Below are 17750 nucleotides of genomic sequence, written 5' to 3' on the forward strand. Positions count from 1 at the left end.
TCTTATCACCTGCACAGTGTTCATTCCCTTTATCACCATGCAAAAACTGAACAACTAAATAAGTCATATACCTCTTTTTGAAGCGGATACATATTTAGATTATTGAGCTTCTCATAATGCTTCACATCTTTCTTTGTCTTCATAGAGATATTCTCCAGAATTGGAGGACTCATCTTGTCACATTTAGATCATTTCTCAATATAGCCCCAACATCCACTTTCTATTGGGTAGCCTTTCAATCAACCCATTCCATCATCACTGTGCACTTTTGCACAGTGTTTTTCATGTAAAAATAACGAAACTGTATAAATAAAAATAATTACCTTCACTTTCCGTTCGCGGTTATCCAGTCTGCCCTCTGCCAGGAGCAGTTTCTGAGAAAGCGCCTCACGTTCACCAAGGTGCCTGTCTTCAGAAATCTTCTTCAGTTTCTGTAAAGAGCTGCTTGTACGGTACAGCTCTTCCTCAGTTTCCTTCAATTTGCGTTCTGTGGTGCGTTCCTGTTCCAGTGCTTTACGCAGGCGCTCCCGTAGGGCTCGAAGCTCATTATTGTGCCGGGAGATGAGCTGAGAGATCTCGCTTTCAGTGTCTTCAAACTTATTAAGGGCTTTCTCTTGCCGAAACTGCATTCTCCTCAATGCTTTGTTTTCCTTCTGCTGTTCCTCCAGTCGGATCTGCAACTCAGTCAGCTCATTTCGCAGCTCGTTGATTTTTAGCAGTCGAGCAGACAGCACTCTCTTTGTAACAAGATCAATGTCTTTGGGGGGAGGGTCCTTGTTGAGACTCTGTGAGCGAAATCCCCAACGAGCTCCTCTTTTACTTAAAGGCTGCTTCGAGTTGACTTTCCTCATGCCTGTTCAAGAGCAGTAAACACATTCACATTATTTCCTGATAGGGTGCACACTACATACTCAACTGTTGCTCACGAGAGCCAGAAAGACACATGCATTTAACAATAAAGCCAGCTCTTTAGGTCTTCTGGTAGGAAAGTGTGTTATTCTCCCACAATGGGAGCAGGAGAGAATTCCAAAACTTGTGACCTAACCCTGAGCACCTTTATCCCACTAAAGAAATATATCTGGATCATGCAATCTTTTATTAGTGTAAGTTAGGTGCCAGTGCACTGAGACATTTATGTATCAGGGTTAAGATGCTACATTGGCCTTTACCTGCCTGTAGTCAGTCAACAGTCTTTTGCTGGAGCCGACCCGTGTTGAGTTTTGAACATGTTCAAGACAGGCTACTTGACGGTCTTGGAAGGCCCTCAAAGTAGGAGTTATCGTAGTTGATATTGGAAAGGATCAGTCTATGCCACGACCTGATGGGAGTCAGTTGGAAATAAACAGAGCACTCTACCGGGATGCTGTGTTTTAAAGTAACAGTTCTTGACTATACCATTGATGCAGTAATGAAGACTTGTACCCGAAATGTCAAGAAATTTTATTTGGCTGAGTCAAGAAATGTTGAGGGAGCACACAACAAGGTGGAAGTATGCGAGGACTGGAAATTTGGGGGATCAAAAGAATTAATTCTGTTATGAAAATGTTTTCAACAACCTTCGTTGTTCACTCATTATGGTTACATTTTCTCTCATTTTAGTTGCATTTACGCTGATTCAAAGTAAAAGTAGAAAACAATCACCAGGCTATGCCTATAGAATTTAGTTAACATCCAGCTTCTCTCCAACCCCAAATGTCCTGTGTTGGAGCACAGATCATCCCAAACCCTTTTTAATCACTCCTAAAATTTAGTGCCCCAGAGCTTTACTTCTTCCTAGCTACTGAATCTGAAAATGTAATCTTGAGAAGACATTAGTAGGAGTACAAGGAAAGGGGCGAGGCTAAAGGAGAGCCTCAGTCTATTTAAATCAGAAATTGTATTTTGCATTGAAAAAAAACGAATAAAATGCAGCGTCGGAGGGAGAGAAAGATGGAAAAGACATCACAAAGGGAGAAAGCAGGAACCTGTAAGTGAGATAAAAGGGCAGGGAGTATCTGGTGGTAGCTGGAACAGGCATGAGGCAGATGCAAGACTACACAGCCTTGTTATTCGGCATGCCATTATTCAATGGTGCTGGTCGCGGGATTATGAGCAGAGCTTTGGACACCGGCACTCATTCTTTTCCAAATTAGGTACTGGAAACTAATACCAAAGAGCCTAAGTACAGCAGCGAGCAGGCAGGCGGACATATGTCTTAGCCGTGTCCAAATGAATTGTATTGCTGTTAATAATATAATGTAAATTTACTAGGTTTTTTTCAGACCTGTAGACAAAGGTAATTTGATTATTTTGGATTACCTTTAACAATACACTATTTTTGACACAGTTTTACTGTTAGCGCCACTTACACTATAGAAGGGCGCACAGGTAACTGTAATCAAGGTATTAATAGGCCAAAACAAAAGGCAATTATCACTCACATCTATGAGTCTCCAAGGACCACACCAATATGCAGAGTATGTCATTGCTCTACTAAAGATTATCTTATGTTTTTCTGTCTAAGAGAGGGCATGTTGCCACTTGATGCTAGACTGTGGGCTGCAGGGGACCGTTTGTGAGGCATGCATGTACCAGTCTGTGCAAAGACAAAGGGAAAATGCAACTCTAAACGTAATGGTGATATCAAGTAGCAAAAAATACCACTGGGTCTCTGAAATTCCTTTCCAAGTACACCCCCCCCCCCCATGTTCTTTAAGCTATTGCATCTTTAGTATGCCAGCTGCACATATCTCTGACCCCTACACAGTCTAATTTGCAGGCTACAGAGAAAGTAGTAGCCAGACAGGTCTTATACATATGAGGGACAAGATCTCGTCAGAGTCCCCACCTGTGACAGGGTGGCTCCGCTTGTTGACAAACTGGGCACAGGCGGAGAGCGTTGCCTTACACCACAAGGACACCCAAGGACTCCGCAAACTCCCGATGGCAGCTGCATGAGATCTCCGCAACATCTGGCAATCAATCAATCAATCAGGGGTTTATATAGGGCGCGACTCACCGGTGAGAAGGCGCTTGGGGGGCAGGGAAGAAGACGGCTCCGGATCAGTCGAAGCACCAGGTCTTGAGGTCCTTCCTGAACGTGTGCAGGGTCAGGGAGTGTCTGATGTGCACCGGGAGCTCGTTCCAGGTCTTTGGCTGCGATGTATGAGAAGGCTCTTCCTCCAGTTTTATTTCTGCGGATGCGGGGAATCTCTGCCAGAGCGAGGTCAGCAGAGAGGAGGTTTCTCTTGGGTGCGTGGAAGGAGACCCTCGTTGAGGTATTTGGGTCTGATGTTGTTGAGGGCTTTGTAGGCGTGGGTGAGGAGTTTGAAAGTGACTCTCTTCTTGACGGGGAGCCAGTGCAGGCCGCGCAGGTGTTGGGTCATGTGCTCGTGCCATGGAGTTCCGAGTACGAGTCTGGCTGCGGCGTTCTGGATGGTTTGGAGTATGTGTAGGAGAGTTTTGTTGATTCCGGCGTAGAGGGCGTTGCCGTAGTCAAGTCAGCTGGTTATGAGTGCGTGGGTGACAGTCCTTCTGCAGTTGAAACTGGTGGAGGCGACGGCGTTGATCTGGCGGTTCATGCAGAGGGAGGAGTCGAGGATGATGCGGAGGTTTCAGGCGTGGTCGGTGGGTGGGGTCCCGAGGGCGGACGGCCACCAGGTGTTGTCCCAGGCAGTGGAGCAGGGTCCGAGGATGAGGACCTCGGTTTTCTCTGAGTTGAGCTTCAGACAGCTGTCCTTCATCCAGGCTACCACGTTCTTCATTCCTTCCTGGAAGCAGAGTCTGGTGTCTTCGGGATTCTTTGTGAGGTAAAGGATGAGCTGGGTGTCGTCGGCGTAGGATACGATGCGGAGTCCATGTTGTCTGACGATGGTGGCGAGGGGGCCATGTAGCTGTTGAAGAGCGTAGGGCTGAGAGATGATCCCTGTGGGACTTCGCAGTAGATATCAGTGGGTTCGGAGAGGAAGGGAGGGAATCTGATCCTCTGCGTTCGGCCGGAGAGGATGCATTAGATCCAGTCGAGGGTGGCTCCTTGTTCCCTGTGTCGTGAAGTCTTGCTGTGAGTGTGCGGTGTGAAACAGTGTCGAAGGCCGTGGAGAGGTCTTACAGGATGAGGGCTGCCGTGTGTCCCTGGTCCAGTAGCATGCGGATGTCATCAGTGGCGGCTAGGAGGGCGGTCTCGGTGCTGTGGTTGCTGCGAAATCCAGGTTGGGAGGCATCTAGGATGGAATTATCTTCGATGAAGGCAGTCAGCTGGGTCTATACGAGTCTCTCTGTGACTTTGGCCGTGAAGGGGAGGAGAGAGATGGGCCGATAGTTTTTCAGGTCCGTGGGGTCTGCCTTAGTTTTCTTGAGGAGGGGTTTTAATCATATGATGAACCTCAGACACCTACCACAGGCCCTGATAAAACACCTGTAGTGACACGTTGTGTAGCGGGGACACTCACAGGACCCAGCGGATAGATCGCTGAATCGCCCTCTGTCTCAAACCCCTTGCAGGTAACCAGGGAACACAACACTTGCCGGGAAAGGTGGATATCACTGCTGAGTGAAGCTGTGGGTGGAATGAAAGCACTGGGGAGAGACAAAGACCTGAGTTGGGCAGAGGTTTACACTGATCATACCCTGACCCTGCCTCCCCCCTTTCCCTCCCCCCGGCCCTTCCTCCCCTGGCATGCCATACACAGACATGAGAACCGACAGCGCCAAAGGCAGCAACTAATTCCTGTTTGCCACACGTCACCCAGTACTTCTTCAGTATCGCTCAATTTGGGAACCATTAGTAGCTGCAATGTGTAATGCTGCTTAACTGGTTTTGGACTGGAACATCCATGCCTCGCAGTCTGCCCAAAACTGATGTATGTACATGTATGATGCCTGTTGTTGAACCACAAAAATCAATAAGCAGGTCAATCAGTTCTAGATTTGCTCCACTCCTGATCATGACCCACAACAGAAAATATTGCATGGGGGTTCTCTCACTCTCAGTCCTTGTGACCATGCCCTGAATTTTGATTCCTGAGAGAATAAAACACTATCTAAAACCAGTGTAAATTGTCAAGGGCATTAAAACCCAGGTTATTTCCAACAGCATGATACTAGTTCTTATTCCTAGGTAGGAAAATCTAAGAGAATGGAATGCATCTGCTTGGTGGTTCTACATATTCTAACATCTTTCTGTACCACCTCATTCTTTAGTGGACCTGCAGGTTTGCCACAATATTATTGGAGGACATCTCTGAACTTCAAACACTATGTAGTATCCTGCATTTGTAATGTAATGTATTTTACACCTCCCGCTCAGCCAGTGCCTGTGCTCTGTGCTCAATAGAATGTTGGAGTCATGATGTGCCTCAGAATGTTGGGACACAGAGAGGTGAAGTGACAGTTAAGCATGGGCTGAGCAGCAGACAGGCAGGAGGTGTAAAATACATTACATTACAAATGCAGGATACTACACACTACTCACCATGCTTCCTACAAAACTCATACAACAAACCTCCACCTTCCAACCATGCTCAATAAAGGATGTCGCAGCCACTAGTTAATTTGAAGTAACTTAGGCATTATTATTCTCTGTGTTCCCATCTTAAGAAACTACATTACTCAAAAGAGCCTTTGAGTCCTCTTAGTGCATCAAGAGCTACATCAAATATTAATCACCATTAACCCATTACTGTCTTTGGCTGTTTCAGTAGTAGTATTGTGAAAAACCTGACAGTCTTTGTTTCACTTACACAAACCAACTTAAATCCCAAATCAAGAAACAATACTCCAGTCTATTTGCTTTATAAGTGTTCTCCCCAATACTTAATTTATTAGCTGCCACTCCTCTGGTAGTCTTGGTCCCGTTAAATGTTGCTAACCTAGGCGAGCCGGATATAGGTCCAGAGACATTTTTAAACAATGAATATAAATTAAATAACTTACATAATCACTAATTATCATTTACTCTGCCATGGAACTGGCCCTCCTGGATCTTCAATTCCAACAATAACTACTTTAGAATTCCAAAGGGAACAAATGAGGGTGGCGCGGGCTAGGTACCAAGTAGGGCATGCCTATGGCGGCTCAGGCTACGTGCTGCATTGATGGCGTTGAGCCGAATTCAGATAGCGAGAAGAGAGACTTCCATGGAAGTTTTTGGAAGATAACACCCCGCAGAGCTCCGACTGCTCAAGGGGTCAAAGATCAAGTTATATTTCCCTGTACTTTTTGCAGAAAGCTGAACAGAGTCCTGGTGCTCACAATGAAGCTGGGAGACTGAGTCAAAGAATGGAGACAGTTATACATACCAAAGCCTGGAATACCAAGGTTTGGGGTAAAGATTATTCAGTGCAATAGAAATTATGGAAACTGGAGATGAAGTGGCTGCTGAACAGCTTCTTTTGCATTAGGCTTAGAAGGAAGGAGTAGATCAGAATAAATAATATATACATAATTTTATGTTAGTACTCCCTTAGGCTGCAAAGCAGTTTAAATTAGGGGTAACAAAGTATATTGATGGATGTTGAATCAGAACCTTCCTGGAAAAGTGGATAACATTGAGCAGAAAGAGATTCTCAGAATGGTACACTTGGCATCCAGTTGTCAAACTGAAGGTGTTAGATGGGGTGCTTCATGCGGAGCCTAATCACAGAGAACAGTGTGTGGTTTGGTTATTTGAAAGTTTCACACTGAAAAGCCCATTGAGACTGTGGTATAAATGGTGTAATATATTTCTTAGTGATATTTAATTTATTTCAGAGCTGTGTGAGTTTAATTGGATTACAACTTCTTAACCACATTATTTCACAGCATAAACCCTGCCTCCTTTCTCCCCTAGGGGCTTGAATGGGTATAGTTATGGATTTGGAGTTCATGTACAAAGTGGATTAAGAGATTTATGAAAAATACATATAGATGGAGAAGGGTCAATATAAGGGGATGCATGTCAGGTAAAACAGATGTACATTTATTGAATATACTTTACGTAACGTAAACTTCTGCTTTTCTTGTTCACGGATAGAAAAATTTAGACTTTAAACAGAGCACTTATTACCCTAGGATGAAACATGTTTCCTGTATCTTACTGATCCAGGACAGTTTATTTTTTCACCAACCTATCAGATCCCTCTCTATTCCCACTAAGTGCTACTTTTCTTTCACAACCGTTTTTATTGTTTTCAGCAAAATCATATATTGCAATACAAATAAAAGGCGGGTGCAGAGATTGATGCAAAGGTATTGCTTTATTATATTGAAGATTCCTGGCCCCCGCTGTTTGACCCAGTGGTGGCTGAACAGCTAGAAGCGGAGATCACGGTGTAGGAGGTCCAGGGAGTCATTAATGAGTTGGCCAGGGGCAAGGTATCCGGTGCCCATGGAATTCTACCCTGCCTTTTCGACGATCCTTGCGCCAAGGCAGGTGGCAGCCTTCAATGAGGCGAGACGCTCTTGCGTACTTCCATCTTTCTTGCGGGAAGCCTTCATAGTGTTGTCCCTAAGAAAGGTAGAGATAAGCTATTGGTGGACTCTTACCATCCCCTATTCATGCTCAATGTGAATTACATAATATGAGCAGAATATTGGCCAACAGGATGTTGCCGCATATGAATACACTTGTACATCCTGATCAATTAGGTTTTATCCCTACCGCAGCATCCTACCTTATATCTTTTATCTTACCCAAGTCCTCAACAGCCAGGCTACATTACCACCGGATGCTCTGGTCATGGCGGTAGACATACGGAAAGCAATTAACTCCTTATGATGGGACTTTTTATATGCGGTTTCTCTGGGGATGGGGTTCTGCGTGCCTTTTGTCAGTTGGACTAAACTCTTGTTCTTCCTACCGCTGGCTAGAGTTCATACCGGCCCAGTGATTCCTGAAATGTGCAGTGTGGAACATGGTACTTGGCAAGGTGTCCCCCTCTTACTCCCTTCTATTCGTGTTAGCGGTTGAGTCTTTTGAGTTGACTGTGCAGAGCAGGGGAAATTACCGGGGTTTGCAGCTGTCAGGGGACCATATGTATCTCTCTCTTTCTATGCAGATGATCTACTCTTGTATATGCCACGGCTCAGCATCACTCCTTCCATTTTCTGGAGGTATTTAGAACTCCCTGGCTACTTCAGGAAGGCAATTTTGTCAGGGCCCTGTCTGTTGCGTGGAGTTGGATACACTTTTGGAGCACCATACCGCTTTTGCTTCACGGGCAGATTGCTATTTCTAAGATGGATTTATTGCTGCACCTCCTTTACCTCTTCACGGCGCTTCAGATTGAGCTCCGTGGGTCCTACTTCCAGGAACTGGATAGTATGCTTCCTTCTCACAATGTATTGGGAATGTTGCGACACACAGTAACCCTTTGACGTAAGCAATTGCCGGTGGATGAGGGAGGGCTGGCTGCACCCCATTTCAAATTGTACTACCTAGCTGCTCAGTTGCAGAGGGTTGCTTGCTGGTGGACAGTGCTCTGGGAGGCAGCAGGTGCCCGTGAGTGTAGGATGCCAGATAGGCCTCTCCTAACTCGCAAATTAATGTACCCTACTCCTGTCTCATTGACTCGTGGGGAGAATATCCTCATCCGTACAGCGCGCTACATATGGGCTAGGGCGCTGCAGAGGATACATTCTAGGGCTCCACACTCTGGTGAACTCCTCCTGTTGATGGCCTGTTATTGGCAGCTGGTTGGCGGTTTGGCCTGATGCCAGTGTTTCTGGCAGATTTGTTAGTGGAGGGCGAGCTATGTGCTTTTAGAGAACTCAGAGAGTTCCAAGATATCCAGGCGGGCATTTCCTGCTACACAGGGCTTTAATGGGTCAGATCCATAACTGGTGGAAGAGGGGTTTCTCTGAGCTCCTGAAGCAAGAAGGTCTCCGATATCATTTCTTATCTCAGGGCGATTGCCCTGCAGTATTACGTGATGCTGTGAGGCACACAGATGAATCTCTCTTCCCTCTGACGCCGATGGGAAACTGATTGAGGTCCTGTACTTTTTGTCTCTGCTTGGAGGTTGATACTGTCCTCCTCCCATGAGGTATCCCGGAACACTAGGTTTAAACTCCTCCAGTTTTTTCTTTTTTACCTTCACCGGACATATCTTACACCCACAGCACTTACATGCTATGTTCCCTGGAGTGCTGGCGCACTGCCCTCGTTGTCATGTGCTGGAGGCAGGATATTTATATATGGTGTGGTCCTGCCCTATCTTAACCATGTATTGGTCTTTTATAATGCAGGTGCTCCAGAGGGCCAATATTAGGACATTTGAAGGTTCCCCACAGGTTTGCTTACTAGGCCTCCATACGCATATAACTGTCCAGAAGGCATCTGACTGGATTGTTGATTTGGCTCGGACACCAGCCAAGAAACAACTGACGATGAGTCAGAAGTCTGCCTCTGGCCCTGATCTGGGCTGCTGGGATAGAGAATTGAGTGAATGGGCGGACTGTAAGAGGGAGGTGTTGAGAATGGAGGAGGCCTGAGTGTTGCAGAGAGTTTCTTTGTTACCCTCATGGGACACTATTGGCTGCTTGCCCGAGTTTGGACATTCAAGGGAGGATCAGGGACGTGGTGCTTTCCCCTTCAGCTTCCCCTTTCCCTCATCAGCGTAAATGTCCCGTGTTCTTGATGAGATCAGATCACATGCTGCCCTCTAATTCTACCTTTAGACAACACAAGCCTAGTCTGCGTGTGAATGTGTCATATTTTGTAATAAAAGGTCTGAAGGAGGGGGTGGTAGAAGCCATATACCTGTAGCCTGGAGGAACAGCACTGGTCCCTGTCCCCTGATTGTATTGGGGGATCCTTGTTCTGGCATTGGACAAATGGTTGCCAATCTAGGACTCCTGCTGTGCCGGGATATCTGCATATTTTACTGCTGTCAACCTGGTTCCCACCTGCCTGTTGTGCTTGATATTTTGATTGATTTTTTTGGCCATTATTGCTTTATTCTTCTGGAGCTTCTTTTTTTGTTTGCTAATGATTCTCTTGTATTGAAAATGCAATAAACAAAAAAAAACAAAAAAAGGAATAAGGTACGCTCTATGTAGAATTCAGGTTTGTATACATTTCAATTGGGTGTTGCATACAATCCGAGAGGGACATCGCATCATGGCCTGCCTCACTGAAGACAATTTGGAGATCCCTCTCTCAGGTAAGTTTAAGAGCCTGTAAGGATACCCAAGCAGGTTACCGGAGCCCTGTATATAGGCAAGTAATCAACTTCCTCCCATGCCCTGTTGTGTGGAGCGCTTGCAATGCGATGTACGCAGGGGGCTCTGCATGTGGGGTCTGCCAGGTCTGTTGGATCGCATGCGTAACTTTCATAGGTGAGGACTTCACCCGAGACAGTCCAAACCATTCAGAAAAGGCCAAGAAATCTATGAGAAACCCCTCCTCAAACATATCTCCAACAGAGGCCAATCCTGCCCACTCCCAGTGGGTCAAATCACAGAAAGAGACCATGGATGAGCGAGCTGAGAGATCCAACAAGAAGAATCGCTGCAGCATAGGCAGGTGTGGCCTTAATCAGTATGTGCCACTATAAAGTTGGCTCATTTTTTTTTGGGGGGGGGGGGGGGGGGGGGGGGCACACATCTTGTACCCAAGCCAAGAAGGCCAAGATCTCCAGCAAGGTGTCAGAGTCCATTTTAGTTATCTAGGGTTGAAGGTCAGTGAAGAGAAATCAGGGCACTTATCTAGTTAGATCTGTTTGAACTATTCAGGAACATTAACAAGAATATATATCTGCTGGAGCAACTTTGCACAACCAACGTCCGGTTTGTTCTTAATCTTTTTTTACTCGACAGGGTTAATGGCTTGGAAATAACATAAATCAGACACATGTAAATTCTGACTTGTGGGACTGCTACAGTGTTACTACTGGCCTCCATACTCTTGCAGCATTCACCCAACCCTGCACTTAGGATGTGCAAAATGCAGGTGAAACACAAAGGTTTAAGAAAATGAATACTGAAGAAGATAATTTGAAATCAGTGGCCCGTCTTCAGGCTACAGATTCATACATTTGTTGTGAGTAGCTAAAATCTAACAGCAAAACAAAGGTTACTTTTTTGTTACGCAGCTTGACGCCTAGTTACAGAATCACTGGTCTCAACTGACCATGTTTTTATATTAGTTCACCAAAAGCTATAAGCACCTCAGGGCATACAAGGATTTCCAGGCAATACCCTGGCAGTGACTACTATGATCTCATCTCACCTACCCATAGGCCATCAGTTTTTATAGATGCCTGCAAAGATATCTCATGAGCAATTTCAGCCAGTGCAGACTTGATCTACTTGACTACTTTTCAATAGTCATGACTAGGGACCACATTTTCTTACATTAAAATCCTTACACTGTGTAAAACTGGTGACCTTACCCGGCGGGAATGGTGGAGTCCGACCTCTTCTGATCTGTCATTTCCGGCTTCTCCACAGGATCACGAGTGGGTACACGGAAACGAGACTGCTAGCGAATACGAAGACAGTGGGCCCTTTAAGTGGGCGTCGGCATACGAGGGTGAAGCCCCGACCCTCCGTGACGTCCCTGGCTCTGGATTGGTTAAAACAGGGGAAGTCCTGTACACAGTGTGTGGAGACACCGCGAGGAGGAAGGCGGAACCCGAGGAGACGGAGAAGCTGAGCACGTTGGAAGCAGAAACCGGAAGGACCGAAGAAGGAGCCTCCAGAGGAGCTGGAGGAGAAGCTGAACCACAAGGCGAGCCAGGAGGCCAACGACCCTGCGGACCGCCGTGCCACACTCCCGAGGGAGGAGTGTGGCTGACACAGATTCCCGACGCCCGAAGAAAGAACGCCACTTCCTGGGGAAAACGCCTATAGACGAACAGCGCCACGGACTCCAGTACCTTTGCCCGGGAGAGACTAACTTTCAGGACTCGAAAGACGTTGGTTAATAAGCCTGTCAGAACTATAAAATTAAAACCTTCCTTAAACCCTACGGTTGGTGTCACGGTCGTCCCTTCACCCACGTCCACACTGGTGTCAGAAGTGGGATCCTCTCCTTCCCAAACGACCATGGCAATGGAACAAGTGATCCAAACGCTTATTGATGGACAACAAAAATTAGAATGGGCAATAGGCCAACAGATAAACACAGCTGACGCTGACCGGGACTTATTCAAAATGTCTATGACCCAACAGTTGGACGCCATCCAAAAAGTTGTACAAACTCCCCTCTCGACAACCGCCACAGACCGGCGACCAATAGGGCCACACCCGTCAGGGGTAGCCTTACAAAAATATGTGAATGGGGAAGACCCGGACGCGTTTCTGTTAAACTTTGAACGGGCCGCCAGGGCATGTGGGTGGCCGGAAGAAAAATGGCCTTTCTTTTTGGCGCCTTTACTCTCGGGAGAGGCACAAACTGCCTATCAAGTGGCAAATCAATCAGGAACATCATCGTATGCCGAGATAAAAGCGGTGATTTTAGATCACCTAGGCATGGATGCGGAAGCATACCGTTTGCGGTTTAGAAAAGAGAAGGGAATACCGGGTGAGAACCCAAAGACCATGTATCTACGAGTAAAAATGGCGGCTGAGAAATGGCTCCGGCCAGATATCCGGAGTAAGGAAGAGGTCATGACCAGTATTATACTGGAGCAGTTCATGGAGGTCTTACCATATGGGACACAGAGATGGCTAAGACAACACCCCGGACTAACGGCAGCCCAGGCCATAGAAATGGCAGCCAACTATAATCGAGCAGCACCCCGGTCTTTTCCCTGGGAGAATGAGAAAAGTACCAAAGCTATAACATTGTCAACCAAACCAGAGAAAAAAAAGACTATGCCAGAACCTGTTAAAACACGGCAGTTCAAGTATGACGGCCCCCCTACGAGAGGACCGCAGTGTTTTGAGTGTGGGGAGTGGGGTCACATAGCCCGGATGTGCCCCCAAAGGAAACCCTCAGAAGAACCCATGGAGGTCGGATACATCCCAAGGGCGGTCATGTACTCTTCAGAAATGGGCCCCTCCTTTTACGTAAGGGTACGAGTCAATCAGAAGTTAGTGAAAGCCTTACTAGACTCGGGTTGTCGACAATCAGTAATTCAGGAGCGACTCTTACATCCCGATCAGATAGGCCAGGAAGGGACTGTACTAATTAGGTGCGTCCATGGGGATGTCAAACCCTACCCCATGGCCAGAATTACCCTACACCCTATAGGTAGAGATCCCTGTTCAGTAAAGGTGGGGGTCGTGAGGTCTTTGCCCGAAGAGTTAATACTTGGAGTAGATAACCCAGACTTCCTATCCTTGTTTAAAAGAGAGTTGAAAGAAAACTCTGTAGAAGCCTACCTGTCAGCAGATCCATGGGTGTTAGATAAAGGGTTTAAATTCGCACAAGTCAATGATCCCTCTCTGTTAAACGCCTGGGAAGCAGCACACGTAGCACAGACCAACACCACCAAGAACTACCCTAGGTTCAGAATAGAAAATGATCTGCTTTACAGAGAAAGCAAAGAGGGAGAACCTACCCAACTGGTAGTACCCCAGGAGTTCAGGGACCAGATACTCTTCTATGCTCACACCCACCTTACTGCTGGGCATAGCGGTAGTGAAAAAACTACACAGAATATTCTAAGACTCTTTTATTGGCCAGGAATATATAAGGAAACGGACGCATATTGCAAACAGTGCGAGGTGTGCCAAAAAAAGAATCTAACACGTCCACCAGCAGTACCTCTACAGCCTATGCCCATTATAGGCAATCCCTGGGATAGAGTAGGGATGGACCTGATTGGTCCACTACCACGTACATCCCGTGGCCACACATACGCTCTTGTTGTGGTGGATTACAACACTAGGTTCCCAGAAGCCTTTGCGCTCAGTACCCCGACTACTAAGAACGTAGCGGACAAGTTGGTAGAGCTGTTTTCAAGAGTAGGGTTCCCACGTGAAATTCTAACGGACCAGGGAACACCCTTTGTTTCACGGATGATGAAAGAGGTGTGTAAAATGCTTGATCTCCATCACATCCGAACGTCCGCATATCATCCGCAAACGGACGGCCTCGTGGAGAGGTACAATAGAACCCTAAAAACCACCTTGAAAAAACTACTGACTTCCGAAAATAAGGATTGGGACAGAGTCTTACCTCCAGCGTTGTATGTCATAAGAGCTCAGGTACAGAGTAGTTTGGGATTTTCACCCTTCGAATTGCTCTATGGCCGCCAACCCCGATCTTTGTTGGAAATCACAAGGGAAGCATGGGAAACAGAAGGGGCTGCAGAGCAGAGAAGTTTGTTAGACTATACCCAGCAATTGAGATCTCGGTTAGGTAAATTGAGAGACCTGGCATATTCAAACTTAGAGAAAGCTCAAGTTGCTCAAAAACAATGCTATGACAAAGGAAAGAAGTGGAGGACCCTAGAAAAAGGGGACTGGGCTCTGGTACTACTTCCTTCCTCAACCCAAAAATTCCGAAGTGAGTGGAAAGGTCCCTATAGAGTTATGGAAACGTATGGTCGTACAACATACAGTTTACAAATGTCCCAGAATAGGAGGCAAACTTTCCATATCAACCTTCTAAAAAAATGGATTGGACCGTGTCCACGTCAGGCCAACTTCACTCTACCGGAAGAAAAGAGTGGGTCCACCTTGAGTCAGTTACCAGTGAACCCCGAGTTAACAGAAGTAGAGAAAGAAGAGCTAAGGTCGACTCTCCTGCCCTTCTCCCCTATTTTCTCAGACACACCTGGGTGCACCCATTTGGCAGAGCATCAGATAAGAACAAAAGAGGGTCAAATAGTAAAGCAAAGGCCTTATCGCATTCCAGCTGCAAAAAGGGCTGATGTACGAAAAGAGGTACAGGACATGCTTCACCTAGGGGTGATCAGACCATCTAAAAGTAATTGGTCCTCACCTATAGTTATGGTCCCTAAACCTGACGGGTCTACCCGTTTTTGCATGGACTTCAGAGCCCTAAATGCCGTGTCCTCTTTTGATGCATTTCCAATACCCCGTGTGGACGAACTAATAGAGAGGATCGGGGATGCCCGTTACATTACCACTCTAGACCTGACCAAGGGCTATTGGCAGGTACCACTCAGGGAGGAGGATTGCCACAAAACGGCATTTGCAACAGAAGATGGGCTCTTTGAGTTTACTGTCTTGCCATTTGGACTCCATGGAGCCCCTGCTACCTTTCAGCGGTTAATGAACAGAGTGCTGGCAAAACACACCTCATACAGTTCGGTGTATCTGGATGATATCGTAATCTTTAGTTCATCCTGGAAAGAACATCTGATACATGTGTCCAATATATTAACCGCACTACAGGCAGCCGGACTCCATGTGAATGCAAAAAAATCAAGAGCGGCATTCCCAAAGGTGAAATACCTGGGCTTCATGTTAGGGGAAGGAGTCATAGCACCCCAGGAGGAAAAGATCAAAGCCATAACGGGAACTCCTTTCCCAGCTACAAAGAAACAGTTACGAGCCTTTCTAGGTCTTATAGGGTACTATAGAAGGTTTATAAAAAACTTCGCAGATCTTTCTAGTCCCTTAACAGACCTTTTGCAGAAACACGTCAAAAACGTACTGCCAAGCCCACCATCAGACGGTGCCATCAGGGCGTTCCAAACACTGAAAAATGCCCTTACCACCAGTCCGGTTCTCATCCCGCCTAACTTTGAGAAGCCCTTTTCACTAGCGACTGATGCCTCTGACACCGGCATAGGAGCTGTGCTATCACAGGAAGGGGATGACGGCGTCGAACATCCTGTGCTCTATGTCAGCAGAAAGCTCCATCCAAGGGAACAGAAGTACCCCACGGTGGAAAAGGAGTGCCTCGCCATCAGGTGGGCCATTGACAAACTGAGGTATTACCTGGAGGGTAAATCTTTCACCTTGTATTCAGATCACGCTCCCCTCCAGTGGATGCACCGAAACAGGTCCCAGAACGCTAGAATACTTCGCTGGTTTCTCTTCCTGCAACCGTTTGCCTTCAAGGTTGTGCATCGGAAGGGGGTTGACAATGGGAACGCTGACTTTCTCTCCAGAATGCCCATTCTCCCCGATCGGGAGAATCCAGGGGGGGAGGAATGTAAAACTGGTGACCTTACCCGGCGGGAATGGTGGAGTCCGACCTCTTCTGATCTGTCATTTCCGGCTTCTCCACAGGATCACGAGTGGGTACACGGAAACGAGACTGCTAGCGAATACGAAGACAGCAGGCCCTTTAAGTGGGCGTCGGCATACGAGGGTGAAGCCCCGACCCTCCGTGACGTCCCTGGCTCTGGATTGGTTAAAACAGGGGAAGTCCTGTACACAGTGTGTGGAGACACCGCGAGGAGGAAGGCGGAACCCGAGGAGACGGAGAAGCTGAGCACGTTGGAAGCAGAAACCGGAAGGACCGAAGAAGGAGCCTCCAGAGGAGCTGGAGGAGAAGCTGAACCACAAGGCGAGCCAGGAGGCCAACGACCCTGCGGACCGCCGTGCCACACTCCCGAGGGAGGAGTGTGGCTGACACAGATTCCTGACGCCCGAAGAAAGAACGCCACTTCCTGGGGAAAAGGCCTATAGACGAACAGCGCCACGGACTCCAGTACCTTTGCCCGGGAGAGACTAACTTTCAGGACTCGAAAGACGTTGGTTAATAAGCCTGTCAGAACTATAAAATTAAAACCTTCCTTAAACCCTACGGTTGGTGTCACGGTCGTCCCTTCACCCGCGTCCACACACTGGCTTTCAGTTGGTAAGTAGAGGGAATTCAAGGTACTATTCATTTAACCTACTGCCAGCATGTCCAACAAGAATTTGCAATGCAATAGGTCTCGCAGTTGTTAAGAGTTTGAGCTATTGGCACTGTAAATGGCAATGCCTTTTATTTATGTGTGGGTTTTTAAAACATAAATAAAAGGCATTGTCATTTACAATGCCAATAGCTCAAACTCGTATAAATGCCAGACCTATTGCATTGCAAATGCTTGTTATAAGAAGTCGTAACAAACTGCAAGTATTTGCTTTTATGACAGAACAATATTAAAAGGAAAGCATAGCAAGCAGACTGTAAATGTATGGAGCCAGGCCTGCTTTGTCTATGGGGGGTGGTGCGTGGCTAAACCGGGGTGACAGATACAAGCATTAGCGAATACTGATCTGCGTGCTGGTGGTATGAAAACATGTTTTAAAATGTGTAATTACCTAAATAATGTAATTACTGAAAAGGCATCAGAGGTTGAAATGTTTATAATTTGAAGAGCACCTAAACCTGTCAAGCGTTTATAAAATGCATGCTACTGCTACCGAATTTGCTATGACGCTAGTTTTGAAAGTATATGGAAAAACTGAAGTTAATAATTTAGTAAGTATTGGAGCTAACATTATTTTAAATATATATATATATATATATATATATATATACACACAGGAAACAAACAGTTTTTGCAATGTGTGCAGACGAAGAAATGCGTGCAGACAGGAGCAGATAAACAACCCCAAAAAGTACATTTGAAATGCATGGAGACAGGAGGAGCCGAAGAACTTACAACAAATGGTGGTTAACAAGGAGGCCCTAAATGCAGAGCGATAGCGATCAGGGAAATGAGGCTACAACCAGATCAGGCTTCCCCAGGGACGAGACTCTTAGGGGCCCACAGCCAGGCGTCCTGTCCCCAATCAAAGATTGAGGACAAGATAAGAGAAATGGTGGAGGGACGAATATGGTGGAGAGATCTTCTGCAAAACTCCAGTATCTCCCTGGAGCATTGGTAGGTAGTGGATTGCTCACCTAAAGTGTCTGAACAGCAAGTAGTGGGAGG

At 46.6% G+C, this 17750-nt stretch overlaps 1 protein-coding gene across 6 annotated transcripts in view; it reads right to left on the minus strand.

The window, feature by feature from the left end:
* LCA5 (lebercilin LCA5) overlaps nt 1-17750 on the minus strand; it is a 131267-nt gene that overhangs the window by 96211 nt on the left and 17306 nt on the right. For all 6 annotated transcript variants that reach the window (XM_085610997.1, XM_085610998.1, XM_085610999.1 and 3 more), the window contains one exon: nt 324-853. In XM_085610997.1, coding sequence (XP_085467123.1) covers nt 324-853 — 530 coding nt within the window. The remainder of the gene's footprint in view (nt 1-323; nt 854-17750) is intronic.

This window comes from Triturus cristatus, chromosome 6 (genome assembly GCF_964204655.1).
Source record: "Triturus cristatus chromosome 6, aTriCri1.1, whole genome shotgun sequence".
Taxonomy (NCBI): domain Eukaryota; kingdom Metazoa; phylum Chordata; class Amphibia; order Caudata; family Salamandridae; genus Triturus; species Triturus cristatus.